The 25,679-nt window shown below is 29.2% G+C and overlaps 1 protein-coding gene across 2 annotated transcripts in view; it reads left to right on the top strand.

The window, feature by feature from the left end:
* LOC142332581 (juvenile hormone esterase-like) overlaps positions 1-25,679 on the top strand; it is a 56,194-nt gene that overhangs the window by 28,196 nt on the left and 2,319 nt on the right. For both annotated transcript variants that reach the window (XM_075379093.1, XM_075379092.1), the window contains 6 exons: positions 3,969-4,160; positions 7,098-7,297; positions 9,529-9,706; positions 10,941-11,125; positions 19,116-19,368; positions 22,816-22,954. In XM_075379093.1, coding sequence (XP_075235208.1) covers positions 3,969-4,160; positions 7,098-7,297; positions 9,529-9,706; positions 10,941-11,125; positions 19,116-19,368; positions 22,816-22,954 — 1,147 coding nt within the window. The remainder of the gene's footprint in view (positions 1-3,968; positions 4,161-7,097; positions 7,298-9,528; positions 9,707-10,940; positions 11,126-19,115; positions 19,369-22,815; positions 22,955-25,679) is intronic.

Raw genomic sequence — 25,679 nt, 5'->3', positions numbered from 1 at the left:
TGTTGTTCAGATTCCCTATGGTTCAAATTCAACTGTACTGCAAACATTCTGATAGTTAATCGCCGGTCGTACCGTATAAACTCCCTGATTCGCTCAACATTGTCCTCATTTTTTTACGTTAACGGTCTTCCAGAGCGTGGATCGTCCGCAATTGATTCTCGGTTATCTGAAAATGCTTTCAACCACCTAGAAACTTAGGCTTGTGAGAGAGCGTCATCTCCATACGCCCTTTTCAATTTTGAAAAAGGTTTCAGTAGCATTCTCACCGAGTTTAACAGAAAACTTTATTGCACAACGTTGCTCATATTCATTATCACTCATTTTCGTAAGGCACAACAAAAACTCGTTTCACGTGGCAACAATAGACTAAAAAAATATTAATACCTAATATAAATCAGCTGTTCATAAAACCACATGTTTACTAGTAACTTTACAGTGTTACCACTTTGGCTGCAAAAAACTAGTCTCATTACTTTATTTACAGATCTAGTACATACATACACACATACGTACGTATAGACATCACGCCGAAACTAGTCAAAATGAATTCAGGGATGGTCAAAATGGATATTTCCGTTGAAATCTGAAAACCGGAATTTTTCGCGATCACAATACTTTCTTTACTTCGTACAAGGAAGTAGAAATTTTAATTTTTTGATAGCCGTTAATCTTTTATTTGTTGAAAAAAAGAGATTAGATAAGCATTTCACCCCATCCTAGAAAATTAAAATTTCGTTTATTTAATCCATTATTACAAAAATAATCACATTAATTATTCAACAGGTCATGAATCATATAACAATTTTCGAACAAAAAAAAATTTGCCAACAGCATGCGGTAATCCCAAGCGATCACCACCAAAATACTAACCGCGCCCGACGTTGCCTACCTACGGTAATCGGACGAGAACCGGTATGTTCAACGTGGTATGGCTGTTAACGTCGGTTTAAATGATGTGCCTCACTTTTATATAACTTTATACTATTTAGTATCATTTTTTTAAATGAACCTCTTTTTTAATAAAAAAAAAGGGTTTTAGTGATTACACTGCCACTTATTAATTACTACATCTGTTCAACTTAAACAATGCTATAGAAAAAATGAGGTAAGGTTAGTTTAGTTTTTTCTTAATAATATAATTTATTCAGAGTCGCATCAACGTTTAATGTCATTCGCGACTCTTCGAGATCTGTGTGATTGTTCCGGTTAAACGGGTAATCTTGAACAAGCACAGACCGAACATTCCTGAGATTAGTTTTTTATTTCGCAGTTCATCGAATATGAGGTAAGAAAATAATTTTGCGCGTAATTCAGAGAAGCGTAAAAAATCAAATTAATTGACATACATGGTATAATGAGTATTGGATGAGGAGTAAAATAACCTCCTTAAGCAAGTTATGAAAATTAAACGCCGTCGCCCAGAGTAGTTGTCTTGAGACATCCTTATTTAACATATATTTTTTAACTAATTTATTCGTTAAATTCTTAAGAAGTTTTTTAATGCCCTGGTCAATTAAATAAATAAATACTACAAATTTATTATTCATAAAACAAATTTCCTTCTGTTGTTGAATATCGTTGATCGTAAGCATTTACAACCGCATTTTTCATCAATCGTCTTCAAAAAAAATTAATGTACTCAGCCGTAATACTACAGTGTTAAGTTAACATTCATACTCCAAGCGTTCCGAAGCGCAAATGTGTTGTTGGAACGCAAGGATAGCGAGAGTTTGTTATCTTCCTACTAATCGCAGAGCCTGGACAAATGTCCCTTACTGCTGTGTCTTTCGTTTATAGAACTGGGGACTATTATTTAGTGGTGGTTGTAGATTTTTGTGTTTTATTTATGGACAGAATTGTTATTTGCGTTCCGATCCTTTAGACCAGTGAGAAATAATTCACCGGGACTAATCGTGGGAAACTAGGCGCAAATGAGCTTCGTATTCCCGGCGTAATTCCCCTCCAGTCCGTTCCCTAAAGTCCTTTCGGTGCTAGCGCCTTACGGCTTAACAGGAATACTCCTTCCAGGGGTCCTAGTGTCTGGAAGAAGCAATGCGCTCCCCTTTCCGGAGGTAATCTCATGTGTTGGCTGGGACTTAATTATAAGAATTCGTAAAAAAAGGATGGTAGGTGATTAGTGAGATTGGGGTCAGTAGTCTTCCTTCACTTGGGGTATCTTCGCTGTTGCGTCTCTGCTGGACTCTGTCGGCCCAAATTCCACTTCGTGTTGGCGGGTCGATTCTCACAAAATTATTGGAAATCGATGTATTATTAAGGTATATTACGGATCCGAGCGGGCTGACAGTTTTTTTTGTACTGGGACCACGTAAGACAGGTGAAACTGCCATTTTTCGGGGAAACACTATTCATCGAAGAAAATTTGTACAATGAAAGTTAACAATGTACTTAACCTAAGATCGAAAGGGCTGACAGGTAGGTTGGGACGAAGGGGTTGCCGGACAGAATTAAAGTTGGCCAAAATTTTTGCAAAAAGATTTCATCGCGGATATGTCAGACAATTTTTCCTTAACATTTAACAATGCATTTATAAAAATGACTGAAAGCTTAGATGGTACATAAAGCTGTAAAACAGGGTTATATTGTCGCGCGCCCATGTATGCACTATGCGCGCGAAGCACACAGATACTCGCTGTATGTTGCAAATAACTTACGTAATGCATGTTTTTATGCTTTTCATCTTCGTTAATGTTTAACAATTTACGAAAGATAAGGTTTATTTTTATTAAAATTACATACTAAAAAATCTTTAATTAATAATATTCACTCCTCGACCCAAAAAAAAAATACTATATACTTTTTGCTACATCTTGCTACAGGAAAAGAATTAAAGGGAGTTGAACGTTTTTCCTTCTATATTTTCTACACCGATAAACCTTCAAATCAATATTAAAAAATGTTTTCCCATCGCTCTCAAATGGTTTGTAGTAACAAACAATTTTTTTTTTAAATTTTTGAAAAGCTTTTTTCTTAAGTTATTTTAACTTTAAACCCATTGTGTTTAAAATCTAAAATTCTTAATTTTTTGATAGTATTTCTTGAAAAAAAAAATTAACCTAAAATGTTCACTCTTCCCAGAAAATGATAGCTTCATTTATTTAAAATTATTGTTGCATTTTGACTGGCGTAGCCGGGAAAATTATGCAATTCATTAGTCTTTTTTTTTAATCCTTCATGTTAACGTTGTTGTTATTATTAATTACAAATAGATTTCCACTCATGAAAATTACAGTTTTAAAAAATTGATATTTTAAATATGATCCCGTTCAACTCCCTTGTCTTTTTGACGCTTAAAAGTTTATTTATTGGAATAATTATTTACTTCAATAAGTCGGCCCAGTTTTGTGCAATGTTTTAACAATAAGTTTCTATTTATATATAAAATTCTTTCTTAAAATACAATATAACTAAGGCAATAAAAAGGAATGGTTGCTAAAATGATACTTGAGCGTTGTAAGGTTATTGCAGTTATTATATTTTGTTAACCTTGAAAAATGTTTTCAACTGACAAATAGAGTAATATAAAATTTACCTATACCTGCACCCTCATTCTAAGGGATATGTTATTTTAAGGGTTTTGAAATCTTGTTATTGTTTGATGCTGTCTTTTTAAACATATCTTATTTTTTTCAGAAGTTTATTTTATGTTAAATTATTTAGTAAGAATGTAAAAAATATTCTTATGACCTGAAGTAATTTATTTATTTTGTATTTTAATTTACATTATTCCCCTGTTTCGTCCTTGGAATGCATGAAATAAATAAGCCTCAACAGGAGATGGGGAAATGAAGATAACAATATTACAACATTTAAAACTTCCCTTGAATTCCAAAATACAACTATTTGAAATACTTTTAAGAGGCAAAATAAAAATAGAATTGATTTGATATGATTACTCACGGGATATTATATACATTTGAATACAATAATTGTGATTTATATTTTTTCAGGATTTTTAAACCTTAATGTAGAAGATGCACCAGGCAATCCCGGATTGAAAGATCAAGTAGCTGTTTTACATTGGGTTAAAGAAAATATTGCAAATTTTGGAGGTGATCCGGGTAATGTGACATTATTTGGTGAAGATGCTGGTGCTGTATCGATACAACTTCTTACAATAACACCATCTATAAATAAAAGTGGTAAATATTTTGAATAATTTTATTTGCAAACGAGTTTTGGGCACGAAAATTTATGATGAATCATCTTCTTTCTAATTCAACATATATTTTATTATTTATCATGTTTTTATTCTATTGTTCCAAATTACCTGACTCCCTGACAGGGTGAAAAAGTAAAATTTAGATTGCAATGTTATATGAAATAAACTGTTCAATAATATTAAATTTACTACATATTAAACCAATTAAAATTTTTCTATTGTAATTTAGTTACCATAACTCTAACAGTCATAGATGATTTGATATGAGATGAAGGCCCTTACAAAAATCATTTAGCAATTTCCAAAAATAACAAGCATCCATGTCAGGCTTACTAAGTAAAGCAAGAAATAAAATCAAGAAATAAATTTCTTTTATCGTTTTATTCATCACCATGCTAAGCCTGCTGAAATTCAGGCATATTCAATCATACAAGCAACATTTTCATTCAATTCAACAATAGGGAGTGATTGAATAATAAACATCATCTCTCAAAGAAAACAATTCTTATTAATGCCACTTGTATCAAAGATGGTTTATACGAGACGGACCTAATAGACAATGTGACAGATAATGTGAAGCAATCAATTATTGCATCTTTTTTGTGGGAAACAATTCACTATTCACATAGTTTACATTCAGTAGGTAAAATTTCTCTCATATGTAGTTTAAAAGACTTGTAAATAATATTAAATTATTGATCTTGCATTAGCAAGTAATTTTTTAATGAAATAATTAAAGTAATTGTTTCATGTCACAATTATAAACAAATAACGTAAAACATTTCACAATCAAATAATTGCTTGTAATCAATCGCCTACTTTTCAGTGTGTCATACCATGTTTAAGATGCTGTATACATGCTTTCCTTTGTCTTACTACAGTCCCTTTAGATCAGCCCTGTCACAAGCATTCTTTTGTTGACTGCAGTGAACCATCACTTTGGGATAGATGGAACCAGCTTCTAGTGTCTTACTCTACCCATCTTAAAGGACAACTGAATCATCCGGTTTATAACACAGTACTTATGAATTCTCATACACATAGGTATTAGGACCATCCACATTACACAACACATGTGGGTTTTGTACCCCGCTTTTACTGCAGTTTTTAAATTTGACACACCTATTTTTTCAATTTATCTCTGTTCATATCCTTCGTGGAGAATCAACCCCATAAATTTTAATTTTGGCCTTACCATATGTAATAAAAATCAACAACTCCTTTTGTCTTCAGCAAATGTATTACCAATTTCTCTCCAAACAAACCCAGATGTAGTAGTATACACAGATGGATCAAAACAGAATGATACCGTTGGATGCGCATTTGTAATAACAGAATTTACATGTTTGGCCTACCTAATATTACAAGTATCTTTACTGTTGAACTGTACACTTTCAATAAGGCTTTGAATATTATTAACTCAAAATACCGTCATATCCTTATTTGTAGCAACTCGTTTACTGCACTCCAGGCTTTAGAAAATATGTATTCTAGGCATCCTGTCGTCACCAAAGTCTATAATGGAATCATTGAGTTGAACCATCACAACACACAAGTGAGTTTCTGCTGGATCCCTAGCCACATGGCAATTTTGGGTAATGAATGTGCAGATTCTGATGCTAAAGATGTAGTCAACTGTCCTTCACCACTCATGTTACTACCTCTGACTTTATTATTTGTGTAAAATACACTCTTCAAGCAAAGTAGCAAGGTGACTGGACTGCAACAGTGTTAATAAACTCCAACACATCAAAGTAATGTGTTGCCATGGAGATCTTCATACTGAAAAATTTGCCAAGAGAAAGTTATCCTCTGCCAATTGTGATTAGAACATGTTAGAGCTAAACACAGGTATCTGATGTCAGCAGAAAATGCACCACTATGCGTATGATGTGACTGCCACTTGAGCGGTCACATCATATCATGTACACATGATGTGTACTTGAACAGTACACATCTTTGTGTACGGCATTGTTATGCGGCCTTATGTCGAAAATTTAAATTATCCAGAAACATTCGTCGAATCCTCGGCAATGGGCAATGATAAGGAAGTTTTAGATTGGGTGTTTTAATTTCTATGAAGTTTTAGTATTCTACATAACATTTAATTTTATTTTTGTTGTGTGAAACAATCATTTTTTATTCATTTTTCTTTATTCATGTATGTATTTTATTATGGTTTTGAACATTGTTTTAATGTAATTTTTTTCTTATAATTGTTATAGTTTTTATGTTAGTTCTTTAATCTTTCTGTTATCCAAGAAGGAGCCTTTACAACTCTCTTGAACTCTTAAATTTTATTTATGTGTCTTATTGTTAAGATTCTGACTGATATTAGTTTTAAGTAAGTTTTTAGTGATTTTTTTTTCTGTGTTATTAGTTGTAAGTTTTAGTTTTTTTGTTTTTTTTTAATAATATTTACCTACCAGGCAATGATAATACAAAAAAAAATATTTTGCTCTCCAAAACCAAAAAAAAATCTCCTAAAAACATACATTTTCAGTGAACCTCATATAATTTATTCTGTTTCCTCCTATACTGATTGCTACATCTTCGTGTAGAAGATGAACTTTTGATTATATTTTCAACAAAAATATTAATTTCCCTTTTTAAGTTTTCTTAATCTTTCTTCTTAAGTCTTTTAATGGAATAAAATAATTGTTCTTACACTTCATATACCTATTCATTGTATCTTTTTTAAGTTATATGAACAATATAAATTATTTGATTTAATGGAACCTTGAGCAGGACAGTACATTTCTATGACCTAAGTCTATAATAAAGCTTTGTTTTGCATCATAGAAAGAGGTTAGTTGAAGATATTAATATTGTAAGAAGTTATGGGAAATATTTTTTGTATTCATGTTTGATGTCTATTGCATTTTGTATTTTTTTTCTTTTTTTTAAATTTAAATAGGATTATTCCATAAAGTAATACTTCAAAGTGGATCAGTTATGAATCCTTGGGCATATAATGATGATCCTGAACAGAATGCACTAGATTTGTGTGATTATCTGAAAATTAAAAAACAAATGTATGGTGAAATTATTGAAGAGTTATTAAAAATACCTGCTGAAGATTTAATCATGGCTCAAGATGAAATTGTCACACAAGAAGTATGTTTTTCAGTATTTTTAATTAAATAGTTTATTAAAAAATTTTTCTTTGGTTTGTTTTGATTAATTTTTTTTTGTAACTCCATGTTAATCACAAGAATCATTTATTACAGCTTGGATTAACTACAATTCTTGCATCATGCACATGAAGTTTCAGCTTTTGGAACCTACGGTTTAGATTATTGTTTTCATAATTCTATTAAGAAATTTTAAGGATCACATTAGACTATTCAACCGAAATAATTATTCTTTTTTCTTCTTTAATAAATTTGTTTTTCAAGGAATAAAACTGAACATACAAACATTTTTTACTTTACCTGAAAAGTTCTACTAAGTTTTTTAACCACCTTCTCTATAGCCTGCATCTGATGCTAATTAATGAAGATCAATTAGCTTGCATAAGTGAAGATCTACTAATGATTAACCAAACCTCTGTAACTATTTACAACTTATGAAAAGGATTGGTGGGTACCCTAATGCAGAGTTCTTTGATTAATTTCCTGAATGTAGGTAATATGGTATGATATTTATGTAATTTTATCATTTTATGTAAATAATAATCCCTTTTTATATTTGTATTGCTTTTTATCTAACTGGAAGTCAGTTTTAGAACAGCTTTTGCTCATACAGTGTGATTCAAAGAAACGGGAAATTAAATAACGTCAATGAAAAATTTTTTTTAGAAAATTAATTTTATTTCATGTAATTGTACAAATGTTGCTATTTTAGGATACATACATTTTAGTTTATTTTTTAAAGATGACATCTTCCAGGTGACCTCTTCTACATAAACACTCATGAAGTCTCTTGGTTAAATTGTTCATGGTTTGACGTAACATCTCAACTGGAATTTCCGCAATTGCTTCTCGGATCTTTGCCTTCAGTTCTTCCGTTGTAGCAGGTCTACTGTGGAACACTTTGCTTTTAAGGTGACCCCACAAAAAGTAATCGCAAGCTGAGAGATCAAGCGATCTGGGAGGCCATCACGTTGTCTAAACAATCAGTGTACAGCTGCCATCGATATTCGTGCAGTATGTGACATTGTTCCATCTTGTTGAAACCAGGCTGTGTTAAGAATTGGTGAAAATCTCTTTTGTTGTTCCACAACAAAGGTTTCAAGCACGGCTACGTAACGAGCCGCGTCACTGTAATCGCAAGACCGTTGTCATCCTCAAAAAAATAAGGGCCTATAACACCATAAGATGACATAGCACACCACACGGTCACTTTCTGGCTGTGCAACGGACGCTGGTGTAGCTGCGTAGGATTTTCTTGTGCCCAGTATCTGAAATTTTGCTTGTTAACAAATCCACTGAGGTGGAAATGCGCTTCGTCTGATATCCACAGTTCGTGAACAAACTCTTCGTTATCATTTATCATCTGAAGCATTACATTGCAGAATTGTGCTCGCACAACTGCATCATTCGGTTTCAGTTCCTGGACGATCTGCAACTTGTACGAATGGTATTGCAAGTCCTTCACTAACATTCTTCGAACACTTGAACTATGCGATTGTAAAGATGCTGAGAGACGACGGATTGACAGATGTGGACCTCGTGTGACAGCATCTTGTGAAACTTGAACATTCTGTGGTGTACGAACGGTTCGCTCACGGCCTGGAGATTTATTTTTCATTCCCGAACCGGTTTCCTCAAAATTACATATCCATGTTTTAATTGCATATGCTGATGGAACACGGTCATGCCATCCCAGATTAAAATGACGGCGAAATTCTCTATGCGCTCCCTCCACACTGTCATTTTTTTTGTAAAACGTTTTTGTATAGTTTGAATATTGGTTGGTATTAGGTTGATTAAAACCTGTTTAATGACCAACTAAGGTTGACATCTAATAAATTATATATAATTTTTATAATTCTACTATTTGCAGGTATTCTTAGAGCATCGGCAAATACTGAATAGAAACATTTTATATTTACTTGAAGTCACAAAGATGAACCTTGAACAATGTGCCTCATAATGACGCTTTCAACATCAGCATAAGTAATTACGTGTACTTTTTAATCGTATTTATGTTCACTGACAAATTTTAATACAAAGAATTAGATATATTTACATCTGATAATGAGAACTTGCTCTTAAAACATGTCATTAGACACAAAGAATAAAAAATTGTGTGACAAATTTATATTTAGATAATAAATTTTATTGATGTAACTTCAAATAAACATTAAGAATTAATTAAATATTTAATATAATTTTTATTAATAGGATTTTGAAAAACTTCAAATTTTTGCATTTGTACCAAGTTTTGAAGAAGGTATAGATGAAAAGCCAGAAAAAAGTCTGATAGTTGTCAGTCCATTCGAAGCATTTGCAAGTGGTCATTTATCAGATATACCTACCATAGTAGGAATGAATAATGCTGAATCTAATACTGTTTTTCTGTGTAAGTTGTTTAAAATTTTTCATGAACTTTATTTACAGTTTTTAATTACAAGGAATTTAATTTTTAAAGTACCAATGGCTAATTTGTAACTTACTTTAAATTTAGTACTTTTATTTGTTTAAATTTAGTTGTAGATCTTGATTATTTTATTTAATATTCTATATTACAAAATAAAGCATGTCCTTTTATTTCATGGATAGAAGAAGATTGCCATATTTTAAAATCATGAATTTTCCAACTGTGTTAGAGAATTTCATAATTTATCTTCATTATATATAAAAAATAGTATAGCTGAGGTTGAGAAAAGAGAACAGAATTTACTCTCACGGAAAATTGAAAACAATGAATCTTAATCTATAAGCAAATATTTATATTTTTATGATTTTTAATTTACTTGCAATTTTATTAATTGAACATGTTTCTAAATGAAAGTATTATTGTAATTTGTTTGTTGTACAATATTATTACTGGTATTTTATTTCTTTAATACAGTAATTAAATCTGCGTTGCAGTGTAATTTTTTGCATAGTATCATGTCAAACAAACTGATGTTATTGAATTGAAATTGAAATATGAAATTGAATTAAACTGAAATACAAAATGAATGGATAACATGATATTTATTAATACTAGGAACATACTAGATATGTTCTATTAATAGAAATTATAATTAATTATTTTTTATTCAATTGAAAACAGTCTAAAACTGTCAGGTTCCATAATTTTTTTGATCAACAGCCATATATCAGCTGTTTATCAATGATTTGAACAAGTAAAATGCCATTTTGTTCACAATATAAGCCTAACATTTTATCTAATAAAACTCAGATTAAAGCTATTAATGATTAAATCATTTCAATGGTTGTCATTTTGGAATTTTCTAAAGTAAAAATTTCAAAGTTATTTATTTTGTTGAAGATGTTGTCGAGTACATTACAACTAATTTCATTAAAATATCTTTATTTAATTCCATGATATAAATTTTTATTTAGAAAAGAAAATGGTGCACAGAGGGAAAATGAAAGGTACATGTTCACATGTACCTTTTTGTTTATTTTGATTCCCTGAATCAGTCCCTTAAGTTTGACCACCTGAGATATTATATATTCTGTATGTACATATGTGCGTACATGCACACGTGTTTCTACGCACACACTCACAGAACAACATGAGGTATATAATGACTACCTCATTGTTAATAAAATGAAATTTAATTTTTTTTTTATTTTTTTAGATTTTCCTGACATTGTTTCACCAAAATTAATGGAAAGTTTGAACAACATACCTGAGACAATAATACCAACACTTCTTAAAGAATTTGCAAATTCAACATTGAAAAGTTCAATTAAAAATATTATTCGAGATTTTTATTTTAAGGACAAACATATTTCATGGAAGAATTTACCAGATTTTTTAAAAGTATGTTCACTTTTACGTATTCATTAGAAAAATAATTTTAAAAAGTTCTCAGAATATGATTATTTTATAAAAAAACATTTAATCCATTAAAAAGTCTTTTTACTATAGTTTTTTTTTGTTAGCTACATGTTTTTCCCAGTATTCATAAATTTTTTGGAAACATTCCTAGAGTTTATTCTTAGAAATCTAATTCAGCTATTTTATTGCATTAGCGTTGATATTATCAGCATGTATTATATTTCTTTCAGAACTATTTCACATAATTAAACGAATAAATCAGTTGTTAGTGATTAGTTTTGAAAGCGTATGGTGAATGTTCTGTAGATGTTCACTTATTAAGGTATATTTCTTGATCATCCTAGATCAATATGTTGTTAATACTATTTTTCAATAGTATTGTATTGATAAACATGATGTATTTTTAAGAATATTGTAGCAAATTCAATCTAATATTTTAAATTTAATTCTACTAATTTATCAGTACATTTCTTTCTATCTCTTCAAATATGTTCACTGTTTTCTGAAGGATAGATTTAATGATGTAGACACCTGTCTCAAATATCATATCAACTATAACATGATCTTTACTAAAATGTTTGTACTACTCATACATTTTTATTCCTGCTTTCACTATATGCTTTTTTAATCAACATTAATGTATTTGATGAAATTTTTAAAAGAAAAAGACCAAGTTTGACATTTGTAAATTGTTCAATGAAAGACATATTGTACTGCGGTAATGTCCATTATACAGTATATAAAGATATCTCTTGTTATTTGTTGGAAAAGCAACAAGGCTATGACACAGGCCATGATGCAATAACCTGAATCGTGCCGACTTTTGAGTAATCTTCTCCTTTTCTGATTACTTTTTTGAAATGGATGAGACTGATTAACTCTTATATATTATATTTATAATCTGTTAATAATGTACTTTTTGTGTTTTTAATAGATTATATATCTGTTTATTTTAGGTTATTATTATTTTTAAGAAGTCAGTAGTATTATTAGTATTTCTTTATAATTTTACATCAGTTTAACTTATTATTCTCACAGTTTTCTATGAAGTATTGTCTTTTATAGTAAACTGTGACAAAAATTATTAACTCACTTTCATAGAATATTAAAATTGTGACAAAATTAATGGACATTTATATAAAGTTACTAACTGCAATATATATATTTTACTTTCCTGGTGAATGTAGCTAGAATAGCTTTATTAAAGGGGAAAGTGTAGAGATCAGTTTTAAGAATCAATACCAAAAAAAGGTGTGGTATTGGATTTTATCAAATCTTTATGTTTTAGGTTCCAACTAGTTGATCTAGACTAACAAAACTTATGTACGTTCATACTTAGGTATGTAGTATGTTGCACTGGTTTTAGCCTTATATTTCAGGATTGACCAAACCAATTTTCTTCAAATTTGTCTCAAATATTTTTATATGTACATGGATCATTGATTGAATTAATTTTTTTAATTAATTTGTTAAGGGGATGGGATATTGTAAAAAAAAAAATTTAATTTCTTTCAAACATTTTTGAGAAATCTTTATTAAAGCAAATTTGCACATATAAATTATCCAAAATAATTCTTTTCAATAAATCAACCCCACTTCTTCAATCTGAAATATATGTTCTTTGTTCTTTTGCTTTATCTCCCTTACCTTTAAATATATTTAAAAACTTTTTGAAAAATTACAATTAATATATAGAGCTATCACAAAATGTAAACAATTTTTTAAAATTATAAATTCCGAACCTAAAACGCAGAAAAAGATTTTGTAATGAAAAAGCTGCGTAACCTATGACTTAACCTAACCCAGTGGGTTGGTCTAGTGGTGAACATGTGTCTTCCTTAATCAGCTGATTTGGAAGTCGAAAGTTCCAGTGTTCAAGTCCTAGTAAAGGCAGTTTTTACATCGATTTGAATACTAGATCGTGGATACCGTTGTGCTTTGGTGGTTGGGTTTCAATTAACCACACATTTCAGGAATGGTCAAACTGAGAATGTAGAAGACTACACTTAATTTGCACTCATGCATATCATCCTCAATCATCCTCTGAAGTAATACCTGAATATGGTAATTCCCAGAGGCTAAACAGGAAAAAGAAAGAAAGAAAGGTATGAGTTGACCGGCATAGCCAGGAAATTTATTTACCATATTTCATATCACTGCTTACTCATTTAAGTTATTTATAACTAAGTTCAGTTTGTGACTAGCATAGTAAAAGTATAACATTCTCGTACACTTTTCTGGACGTTACCATCCTTTCCTGCCATACTGGAACACCCATCGTATCCTTGTCTGACACATTTTTCTGGATCAAGGCCTACTTTTTCTATAAAGTTGTTAATTACAGATGCTACAATATTTGCATCCATGTCAATCAACTCTACAAAATCTAGAAATTCCTCATGAACCATCATCTTTTCTTCGTCAAAAAATCTAACTCCAACAGAAAGATGCTCTTCCCTGCTATGTCATTGCCCTTGTCTGCCAAGATACTGTAAGCATATATATGCTTTCTTTACATCAGTAGTGATCTCTAGTCATCTCTAATGACGTAGTCACATAGACTGATTATTCTATGTGCTCTTTTAAAATGTGGTCATCAGCATCAATTTTGGGTTTGATCAAATCTTCTTCAAAAACTTTCATGATTTTCTTTGCCCCTTAAAGGTAGGTCATGTGTACCACAAACATCACAGTCAAAATTATTGATGCAAAAATTTTCTTGTTGGCATCTATTTTTTGTTAGTGGACAGAAATCAGCTGTACATCAACGAGTATGTTTACAACAAAATATTTTGCTGCTGTGGCTGCCAATTTGTGCCTATGAGATGACACGTGAGATTTCACGAATTCGTGCATGTCTTTATAGAAAGTAAAGGGCCTCACCATGAAATAACCCAAAACACCATGCACATTAGTTGGTGGAAACAACACACAGTAAATGCACAACATGCCCTTTAATTTCTTGGAATATGCCAGCCAAGGAGCATAATCCACCAACCAACTTTATTTGAATTTTCTTTTTAATTGCACAGCATCGTTAGCAAAGTCATAACTTGTTATTGGTGACCAACAGTTTTTTAAACCTTCCATTTTTTGAGATGAGGTTATACTAAATGAACATCCAAGCCAGTGACCCACATCATTCAAAATAAGTTTCATCCTGTACACCAGAACCAGATGGTTGTGAAGATCCACTAGATTTTTTACCAGCATTCTGCTTCAATTTCTCTTATCCGCTGCTATCACGTTCGCTACTACTTTTATCTGGTTGCTTCCTCTTTTGTCTCCCTAAAAGAAAATAAATAATACTACTACACTTTCCAAAAAATTAAAACTAAGAATTTAAACTTCTGTATGGACTCTCAACTAGAAACTTCAAGCTTAAAAATGTTTTTTTATCAATTTTCATAAAACAATTTTTCACAAAGTTACAGAATTTTGAAAATCAGAATAAATTGTTTTTGTTCATGAATAATGTTTTTAACCTAAATATGAGAATGAGTTTCAAATCCATCTATTGTCTTTTTTTCAAATTTATAAAAGTAATTTTTTTTCATTTCTACAAAAGTGTATTAGTGGAATAAGTAGAAAAAACACAAAGAAATTGGTGCAACAGTCAAATTTAACAGGCTATGACTGTATACAGAATGAAATTAATTTGACCAACTGGCTCTGATTTGACGTTAGAAATTTTTGTGCCAAGATTGTGTTTTATTTAACATAACTTTTGTAGTAATTGAACTTGATCACAATAAAAATTGGACTATTATGAATTTTGAACATTCACTGTTTATTAGCTATTGAACTTTTAATGTTTTTTTTTTTTTTTTTTTTTTTATTGTTGAATATTGGTATTTTTTTAATAAACCTGTAATATTTTGAACAAATTTGTTTTATTATTTGCGACTAGCAGAAGTAGCTAGTTGCAAAATCAACCATTTCAAAAATTCAAAACCATCTAATTAAGCAAAACTGCTGCAAAAGTAGCTAATTACAATTTTCAATTGTTATTTAAAATTATTAGAGTGTGGTATAGTGGTATACTTGTTATAATTTCTTATATAGTATATCTTTCGTGCTAAAACAAGTTTCTAACATCCATTTTTGCTATTGCAACGGGATCCATAGCTATTGCCACGATTCAAACATGCTTTCTGACGCACAATACTATTATAACCTATTTATATCGACCTATAATTTTTTTGATTTAGTTTATTAAGCATTTGGCACCATTAGTATTAATACAATTGTATAAATTAAAGTTCCACTTACCAACAATTTAGACAAGACAATAAATTTACAGAAATAAAGGATCTCACTAATAAAATCAAAAAAGAAATAACATTTAAATTAAAAAAATTAAGTACTTAATCAAGGATGAATACACCAAAATAATATTTTAAAATAACTAATACTAATGCTCCAATATTAAAACCTAAAATACATAAATAGAAAACCCCCTTATACATTATGTTAATACTCCTAAGTAAATTTTTATTTAATAAATTAAAAGAATATATTAAAATTGAGAATAAATACAGTTTAAAGAATAGTTACGAATTAACAAATATGATCAATGATATAAATATAAATAATACAACCAAATTTATAACACTGGATATAAAAGATATGTACACAAACATTGACACTAATAAAACCATAAATATAACTAATAATACTCTAAATGAATTAAAAATATATATAACAATATAATTTATGAAATAACAAATCTATTAGAATTATGTATTAAATACAACTATTTTTAAATTAATAATAAATTTTATAAACAAGAAAAGGTCTAAATATGGGATCTCCACTTTTCACTATTTTAGCCGATATCTTTACGAATGAACTAGAAAATACCCTGATATCCAATAAAATTAATAAGCATTAATTATTTTATACAAAAGGTATGTGGATGACATCTTTATAATATATAACCAACAATTTAACTACAAAGAAAATACAATAATTAAAGAAATGAATTCTTTAAATAATAATATTAAATTCACTTTAAGCAGAAAAAATAATAACAGCATTGCTTACGTGGACATAAAATTTAACAAAAATTTGATCACTAATAAAATCGATACAGACATTTATAGAAAACCAACTATATAGAATACTATAATACATTTTAGATCTTTTCATCCTTGAAGTCAAAAAATGGCAACCTTTAATTCATTAATTTATAGAGCATTAAAATACTTAAAATATGATAATATAAAATTAAATAATGAAATGAATTATATTAAATACATAGCTTTAAATAATGGATATAATACTAAATTAATAAATAAATGATACATCAGAATAAAAAATAAAATACACATAAAGGACAAAATAAAACTAATGAATAATAATATAATAAATGAATACGTTAAAATTGAATGCAATATAAATTATAATAAATTTAATAAAATATTTAAGACTTAAATTATATAAATAATGAAGTCCCTTCTATAACAATAAATCAAGATAATAATTGTAATTTATAAAAACAAGGAGTATATAGTCTTAATTGTGAAAACTGTGACTTAAAATATATTTTAATGGCAAATCGTTCATTTCATTAAATTATTAAAAATAATAAAGAAAACTAATTTCACTAAACATGTTTTAGAAAGTGGACATTATTATAACCCTAATGAATATATTAAAATATTAGAATGCATTAATAATTATTATAAAACCAGTATTTTAGAAAAATTTCATGTATATTTGAATAATAATAAATTAATCAATGAACAAGTCAAATTCGATAACGATATCCTTTATAAACAGATTATATAATAATTAATTATTCATAATAGTCATAAACATCTTATGGACATGACTTTACAGTCTTATTGACATACAAATTAATTTTATTTCTTGACGACTGACTATTATGAATGTAACAATTATTAATTTAAATATGTTTATACATTTGAATTTGAATTAACATCTTACGGGAAATCCCTGATGATGGAGTAACAGCTCCGAAAGCACTCTGATATATATTTTTAAAATTGTTGGTAAATGGAACTTTAATTTATACAACTATAATTTTTTGTTTGACTAAATGACCCGGGGGAGTCAAGCACCCCATCATGGTAACCCCTATGCTGAAACCACTAATTATTAATTGAAAATATTATGTAAATGTATTTATTATTAGGTATATTTAAATAAGAATAAAGCCAATTATACCTAAGTAGGATCAGATTTTTAAAAATAATATTTTGGTGTTTTTAAATGATTTAATCATTTAGGATATCTGGAAATGATATTTGTAGATAGCTACTAAGCTATTCCTATTACTCCTAATGGCTGAACTGATTTTATAAAATATGTATGAAATGATTGTCACAATTGTATTCATGACAATTTGAAGAAATTAAATGGCAAATGACATAAAAATTACATCAAAAATTGAAAATTAAACCAAAATTATTTATACCAGAATATATCCAGAAAAATTATTACTTTATATCTTTATATAATATAAAGCTACATACCTACTCATTCACTGATACAAATTCTAACCCATAAGGAAATTTTATATGGTAAAATCAGTTAATATCTTTTTTATTCTCTTCTATTTATTAATTCAAATATCAATATAACTACCTGAATCTATATTCTTAATAAGATATTTTTTTGGAAAGTAGAAGGAAGCCTCAAAGTGTAACAGATTCTTATAATCATTACCCAACTTAGCTTGCAGCGTTCTCTGGTAGACCAGAGAACAAGATTTTTCCTCTAATAAAATTATGTAACACTCAAGAAACTAGTAAAAATATTTAACATTATTTAAATAAAAAGGTTGATAAATTACATATTTAAGTCATATCCGCTGGAGGAGAATATATTCTTACTACATCATACTTCACATAAGTAGGTTTTGGAGCTACTTGTCTCCATTAGTTATGACTACAATTTTTGTTAGATATGTGAGAAATGAGAGAAAAGATTTACAAAACTGAGATCCAATTTAGATTAGTGAGCCTTGCACTCAAAGAATTTTTTTTCTGAATAAGGAATTGAAAGCAAAAACTACAGCTTATTAATATTAATATTATACTATATTAATATTATACTGCGAATAATATTAAAATAATGAAGCTAAAATTAAACATGTTGGGGTGCAGCATATGATCAGAGTAATGATAAATGATATGATAATGATAAGGCTATAATAGATGAAATGAATTTTCTGTATTTGGTTAATTTGTGATAAACTCTACTAAAATCGTAAGATTCAAATGAAGAACATAACAACACAGCCATATATTTTGATATTAAATATTTAATCAGTGTTGGCTCCACTTTGGACAGTTAGAAAAAATATAATATAAAATATATAAGAGAAAACATTTTATTATAGAAAACAGTATAATCATTTTTTACAGGAGGGGTTGTTTTGAAAATTACATCTAGAGAGCACAATATAAATTAATCGCAGCAAATTATATTATCAAATAGACTAATTAAATATTTTAGTTAATGTGAATTTTGAATGTTAAATACATGAGTGAATCTCCATAAACCTTATATGGATGTGACTATATGATATATGGTAGTTCCAAACTCCCATAGAAAACACAAGGCCTATATTTAATGATTGATAATTGTAAATGGAATCAAACTAACATAAGATAGAGAATACTATCCTATCCTTTTTGCATGGATTGCAGCCTTGACTGTATTATCTTCTTTAAAAACATTGACTTAAAGAAGTTTTATTACATAGAGTGCATTAGTAAAATAATCTGGCTGAAATCCTTTCCTTTCAGTGCTAACATGGACTGGTCACTACACAGTATGGACTCTTCCAAGTCCTTGAAGGCAATTAGATTTCCTTTACATTCTCGAATACTCTACTCAGTCAGTAGTCTCAAATATGTCATCAAGCATAAAGGTTTTATATTAAATTTCTTTATTAAAAAGAATGAAAATAATTAATCATTTTTAAATATCTATTTTACAGCTTTTATCTGATGGTTTTATATCAATTGGTACATACATGACAGTTGAAATAATTAAAATGAATCATTCACCAATATATGTATATGAATTTTCTGTGGAAGGTGATTTAAATTATTTTGGGAATAAAGCAAAACAAATATTTAATATTCTGAATAACGATTACATTACTAATATGAAAAATGATTCTGATGCAAATAAAGATAAAGATGGTAACATGAATAATCAAACTGTTGCAGCTGTTAATGATTTTCAATGTGAGTAATATATTTATAATAATAATAAAAAGTGTGCATTCTATCTTACATATCTGTGTTAATCTTACAGGTTGGCAGGCAAATGCCGAACTATTCCTTTTATTATCAGAAAAATTGGAAAAATATTATATTTACAAATTTAAGTTAAAAATAAGATGATGAACCATCAAAACACTTAATGAATTAAACAATTCTCAAGTTCATAAAATATAAGAGAAAATTTTAACGTTTGTTTTGGCTATACTGATTTTAGATATACTTTATTTGTAATCAGATACAGATGTGATCGATCAATTAATGAAGTTTTATTCTCATCTTTGCTGTTAACAAAAATATTATTATAGCATTAATATTACAATAGAATAAGTTTATTTAGTTATATTAATCTAGACTAAAGATAGTCTATGAGTTTTCTTCATAGTATATATACTATCTGAACATATGTATTAATCTATTCAATTTATAAAAAAACCGTATTTTATAGGGATATATTCCTCTCAAAATAATGAAAAAAAAATCATATAAACTTACATCTAGAAATACTTCTGTTTTCAAGCTGTGACTAACAAAAGAATTTGTCCAGATTTCTGCTCTAAAGGTCAAATAACACTATACTAAAACTCTAGGAACATAAATTACTGAGCAAAATTAATGATTTTATACAATCTTCCATGAAAAAATGAAAAACATCTGTTCCTGAACTTAATTTCAAATAATTTTTGAGAAAATTATTATAAAATCAAAAAAATTTACTGCATGCAGCTGAAAGAGCATGCTTTTTTGGGTTTGGTTAAATTTACTTTGTTAATTTGCTAATAACCAAATAATATTTTTGACAAAATTTGGGAAAAATTTAATTCTGAGAAAATTTACATTACCAAAATCAATAAAATTAAAAGATTTCATTTTTATTAAAAACAAAACAAAAAAAAACTGAAAATCTTCCATTATAAATTAACCCTAGTTCACTAACAGAATGAATGCATACCTAATTACTAACTACACGTAAAATTTACATACATGCTAAAGAAGTGGGGTTCTCAGGAGAATAACTTTTTAATGTTACTGTAATGTATATTATTTATTAATTAATACTATTATTTAATATTTATTCAATAATATAAGATAAAAAAAAAACATAAAAGTAATAATCAGTTGTCTAAATTAAAAACCTGAACCACATTTTACATAACACATTGTTTACACAAAACATTTTACTTCTTTTTGTTAAACATTAAACATTGTCCATTTTATAAAACTTTTACAATATATTAAATAAATTAGTAAACATTTGGTATTATTTACAGACAGTTTATGCATGACTTCTTTTGGTGCTCCCCACATATAGGTTTTTTACATAATACACAGTATGTCTGCACCATTCTTATCTTCTCATAAGAGAAAATTGAGCAATAAGTTCCATTGTCTCTGCCATGGAGTAGTTAGTTGTTAATGCAATTCCAGCATGAATTTTAATCTGATAAGTGGTTTTCTTTGGTTGTTGTACTGGTTATGACAATAAATTACAAAGGACACACCATATTCAACATACTATAAAAAACACAGAGAGGCCATCGTCTCATTTTTCTATTACAGTACATGTTCTGGCACATCTCGTCTAATGCGTCGACACCTCCTTTGGTACTATTGTAACTGAATATTATGTCTGGTTTTTTCGAGGTGCTGTCAATGATTCCTTCGTCGTGAGCCATTGAAATATATGTCACTACCTTTCCCCCTTTTGGTTTATAAGAGAGCACTGAGAGCTTTTTGACAAAAAGAAACATTGTACTTCCGACTTTTCTGTGACCATATGTTGATAAGTTCGTTGGGCAGCTCCCTTTTGTTCTTCTTAACAGTGCCAATTATTGTGAGTTGATGTTCCTGCAAAGGTTTGTGGGCAAGTGGCATGCTTGCGAACCAGTTGTGGAGAGTTATGTTATGTATGATGACTCCCCTTTACAGATTCTGTCAACTTTACAACAAAGAAATCTGCCACTGGAATCAAAAGGTACTGTACCTTTGTCAAGATATGGCATTGCATCAGTGACATTGAGTTGTCACACATGATAATGAGTTTAGTGCCATATTTGTTCAGTTTTGATAGGACATACATTTGAAAAGGACAATGCCCTTGGAATCCCAAATTCCACCAACTGTTCATCAATTGTAAGGTACAGCCCTGGTGTGTATAGACTTGTAACAATTATTTGTAAAAATATTCCATATATGTGAAATAGGCGTAAGTTTTGTAAGTGTTTGTCTCTACGCCTCGATCTCTTGTCATTAAATTGAGCGCAGTTTATCAAAAGGTTGAACCTCATTTTGAACATTGTTGACTTATAGCATCCTGAACCATAAGAATCATAAAACAATATATCTGTTGTCAGGTGGTTGTCTTCCAAAGCTGCAGATAAAATGAGGAGTTCGATTAGTTCATGTATTTCTTCTAGGTTCATGTCCTTCAAAGTGGAATTATTTTGGTTGGCATAGTTATTTCTTTGTAAATTAATTTCTTCATAAAGAGAATAATCGTATCCATTATTTTATTGTCTAAAAAAAGCTTGAAGCATTCTTTTGGCTCCACGGCATTTTCAGCTAGAGAGTTTGAATCTGGTTGTTTATAAATAATATTTTGTTTCTTGGCTTTGCCCCTCCAAGGGGCACACCTTAAGTGTAAGATGCATGGAAGAGTTCATGTTTTGGAAATGAATCAACACAGTGCTTCTAAGATCTATTGACCATTGTGCCATATTTATATAATAATAATGTCAGGTTCTGTAAAAAAAATTTTTTCTTAAAATTTTGTGGTAAAAGGACAGATTTGCGTGGATACCTGTGTTCTTTGGTGGTTGGGTTTCAATTAACCACACATCTTAGGAATGGTCGACCTGAGATTGTACAAAACTATATTTCATTTACTACATTCATCCTCTGAATTAATACCTTACGATGTTTGCTGAGGGTAAACAGTAAAAAGAGAGAAGTAATTTGAAAAAGGAAACTAGAAAATTATGTCTGTATAATTTTTGATGATGGATTTTACTGGTAGAATTTACAGGACTGCAATATCACAAATTTGTTGGGAAGCAATGAAAAAGCATTGAAGATCACTTAAAAATAAGCTGTATATAATGCTTTTGATGTTGTTCTCTTTGACAATATAAAGCAAACAGATTCTACACAATCGATACAAAAACTCTACTTGAGCAGTTCAAATGAAAGGTTTTCAATCATCCCTTAACAATCTAGACTTTGTGCCAAGGAATTACTATTTCTTCACTTAGACAGCTGGCTATTCAGCACTGAAATCTATGAGAAGCTTATTTTATTATTATTTATCAATCAATTTAAAAATTAATTATTTTAGAATAGTTCTTGTGTTTATATAAATTATAATAGATATATTTATTCTAAATAAAGAATTTATTATTTTCTTTTATACAGTATCTGGAGCAGCACATGGTGATGAATTGGGTTATTTATTTTTAGTGAATAAACATGATAAAATGATTTCTTCTGATAAATCTGAATATCAAATTAGAGAACAAATGAGTAAAATGTGGACTAATTTCGCTAAAAATACGTAAGAATAATTTTTAAATTACAAATGTTATTGTCAAGTTTAAATTTACAAAAGTAAATTTAATTCTGTTATCATAAATTGTATTTATAAATACTGTCTGTCCATAAAAAAATGGTTTCAAACAGTCATAGTTTTGGAACAAAGCATGACAGAAATATGAAATACAAGTCAAAATGAAGAAGAACTGTCCAAGTTTTTCGTATGAAAACAAATTCTAGTACCAGTATATGTGTGTTGCATTACAAGGTGAGTACCTGAATGAAGCTCATTAGTTACCATGACTATAGTGCAGAGGAAATTTAAATGTGTCTTTTGGCTTGGTAAGTTTGAGTCGGTTACAGTTGTTAGATATGAATAATGTTATGTTCAATAAAGAGTCACCACATGAAAATAACATTCACTGATGGAAGAAATAACTCGGAGAAACAGGCACACTAGTGAAGAAATCATGGCTAGAATGATCATTAGTATCTGATGAGATTGTTGAAACTGTACAAACAAATAAATTATTTGCCTAGCCCAAATCAATGCAAGTGTTCTGTAGAGTTAGAAATTTCAAAAACTGTTCACAGCAATTAAAAAAACAGTTACGCTTTACTGAATATAAAATTCAGATGCACATTAAATTTATCTGTTTAACAAAATTAAACGATTAGAATTTGCTATAGATATTCTGGATAAATTAGATCATGATGGGGTAATTTTAAATAAGTTTATTTTAATTATTTAACTTCAATGAGAGAGATTTATTGTAAGGAAATCAGTATAAATGTAAAAGCCCAGTAGAATGTTCCTCAAATGACTTAGTAACTCATTAAAAACCTCAGTTACATGGTATTTTATTTTTAACAAATGGCATGTGTTTTCTTATAAAAAACAAGAGATGTTTTCTTATATTCATTGCATGAATGATTTATCAAAAAATGTCACTGAAAAAAGTTATCCAAATATTGGTAGAAATAGAATGTTGCCAAAAAGATTCAGTCTGTAACAAAAAATAAATCTGGTAGTTGTAAATATAAACAAGAAAATTAATGAATAAAATTTAGAAATAAGAACAATAAGAAAAGTGAATATCTTGTATGGTTTGATTCACTTACAGCTATTAGTAAATTTTATCATTAAAGCAATTAAGTTTTCTATAAACTCATTAAAGGTGATTATAAGAAATTGATTTTTTTTTTTTTACAAAATCATTTTTAGTATATTATAAATATTAACAGCATGTAATGATACCGTATCTAATGTTGCTTTTTTTCTTTTTTTTTTAAACTCCCCCAAGATGACCAGCCCACGCTAAAAAGCTTAACACAGTAGCCTCAGGGTTTCATGGCAGCGCAGTCTGCCCTCCCTAGCTCGTCCGAACTCTGACATTCCATCAGGGTATACCGTGCCTCCTCAAAAACATACTAATCACCTCTTCCAGTGATCATATATCCGGCAGCATAATCCAACAACAACATGAGCAAAGACTACAATACAATACAATCATAAATTCCTAACCTAGCAAAGTACATTAACAATCTAATGTTGCTTAACTTCAGTGATTTAAACACAACTTGTTAATTAAACATGGCTTTCTTTAACCATTAGCCATTCATCTACAGTACACACCCTTCAATTTCCAGATTACTAAGATGTTCTATGAATTGTGAGAAGTATCAAATTATAAATTAAGTAGTTCATCTTATTCAGGACCCAGTTCATTATTATCATTGATTCAAAAATATTATACTTTTGTTAATTAAATACCAAATTAGATACTGATTTTATTTTTTTTTTACAAGATTTGGTTTTATCATGGCTTAGTAGAAGCTAATATTAGTTTGAATCTCTTTTTCTTTTTCTCTTCTTCCTTTTAACTGCTTCCTCAAGAGGCAGCAGTTCAAACTGTTAACTAATAACTGTTCTTTATCTTTCAAATGTATCCAACTCATTTCCTTTCATCCTCTGATCTGTAAAAAGTAATTTTTTATCCTGAACTTATGCAATCCACCCATTTCATTATCTCAATTTTCTACTATACTTGTATCTGAAAAACTTTAATCTTAACTGTAACTCTCTTTCCTAACATCCATTTTTCACACCATTCAACAAAACACTCTGCAGTTATCACTTGGCCAGTTTTTTCCTCAGTTTTGTGTAGTATACAGCCCCATACACACAAAAATATTGTTCTTTTTTAAATAAAATTAATATATATATAAAATTATTTATTTAGCATCAGTTACATTTATTAAAGTTCCTAAGGTATGAGAGAAAGAGATTCTAATCAGAGTTTCTTTCTCTGAAAGTACTATAGCATTTTCTGTGATTATATCACCTAAATAGCTTATCCTTTTGGTGAACAGAGTGAAAGTGTTGCTTTTAGGACAGAATATCTGTGAACTTGACACACTGATGTGCAAAAATATGTTTGCTTCAATGAGGGGGACAATAGAAAACCACTTTACTCACAATACTTCTTACTGTGCTATGAAATACTTGTTATCTTGAGAATGTGTGCAATTCTTTCATAAGTTACTTGTGTCTTATGTCAGGTCACTTATAAAATTTCTAGTCGTGGTAATTATCATACTTACATACTAGGATATACAATGAGGTGGTAACAAAACATTCCCGGACTAATTCTGTACCACCAACAGGTGACAGTACAGAGTTATGTGAGTAAGCCTAACCTCTAAACTTTAAAATTCGGCATATTGAGTGGCATTGTTGTGTTTAT

This window comes from Lycorma delicatula, chromosome 11 (genome assembly GCF_047948215.1).
Source record: "Lycorma delicatula isolate Av1 chromosome 11, ASM4794821v1, whole genome shotgun sequence".
NCBI lineage: Eukaryota > Metazoa > Arthropoda > Insecta > Hemiptera > Fulgoridae > Lycorma > Lycorma delicatula.
Note: the sequence above shows the minus strand (reverse complement) of the source record. Positions and strands in the feature narration are given on the sequence as shown.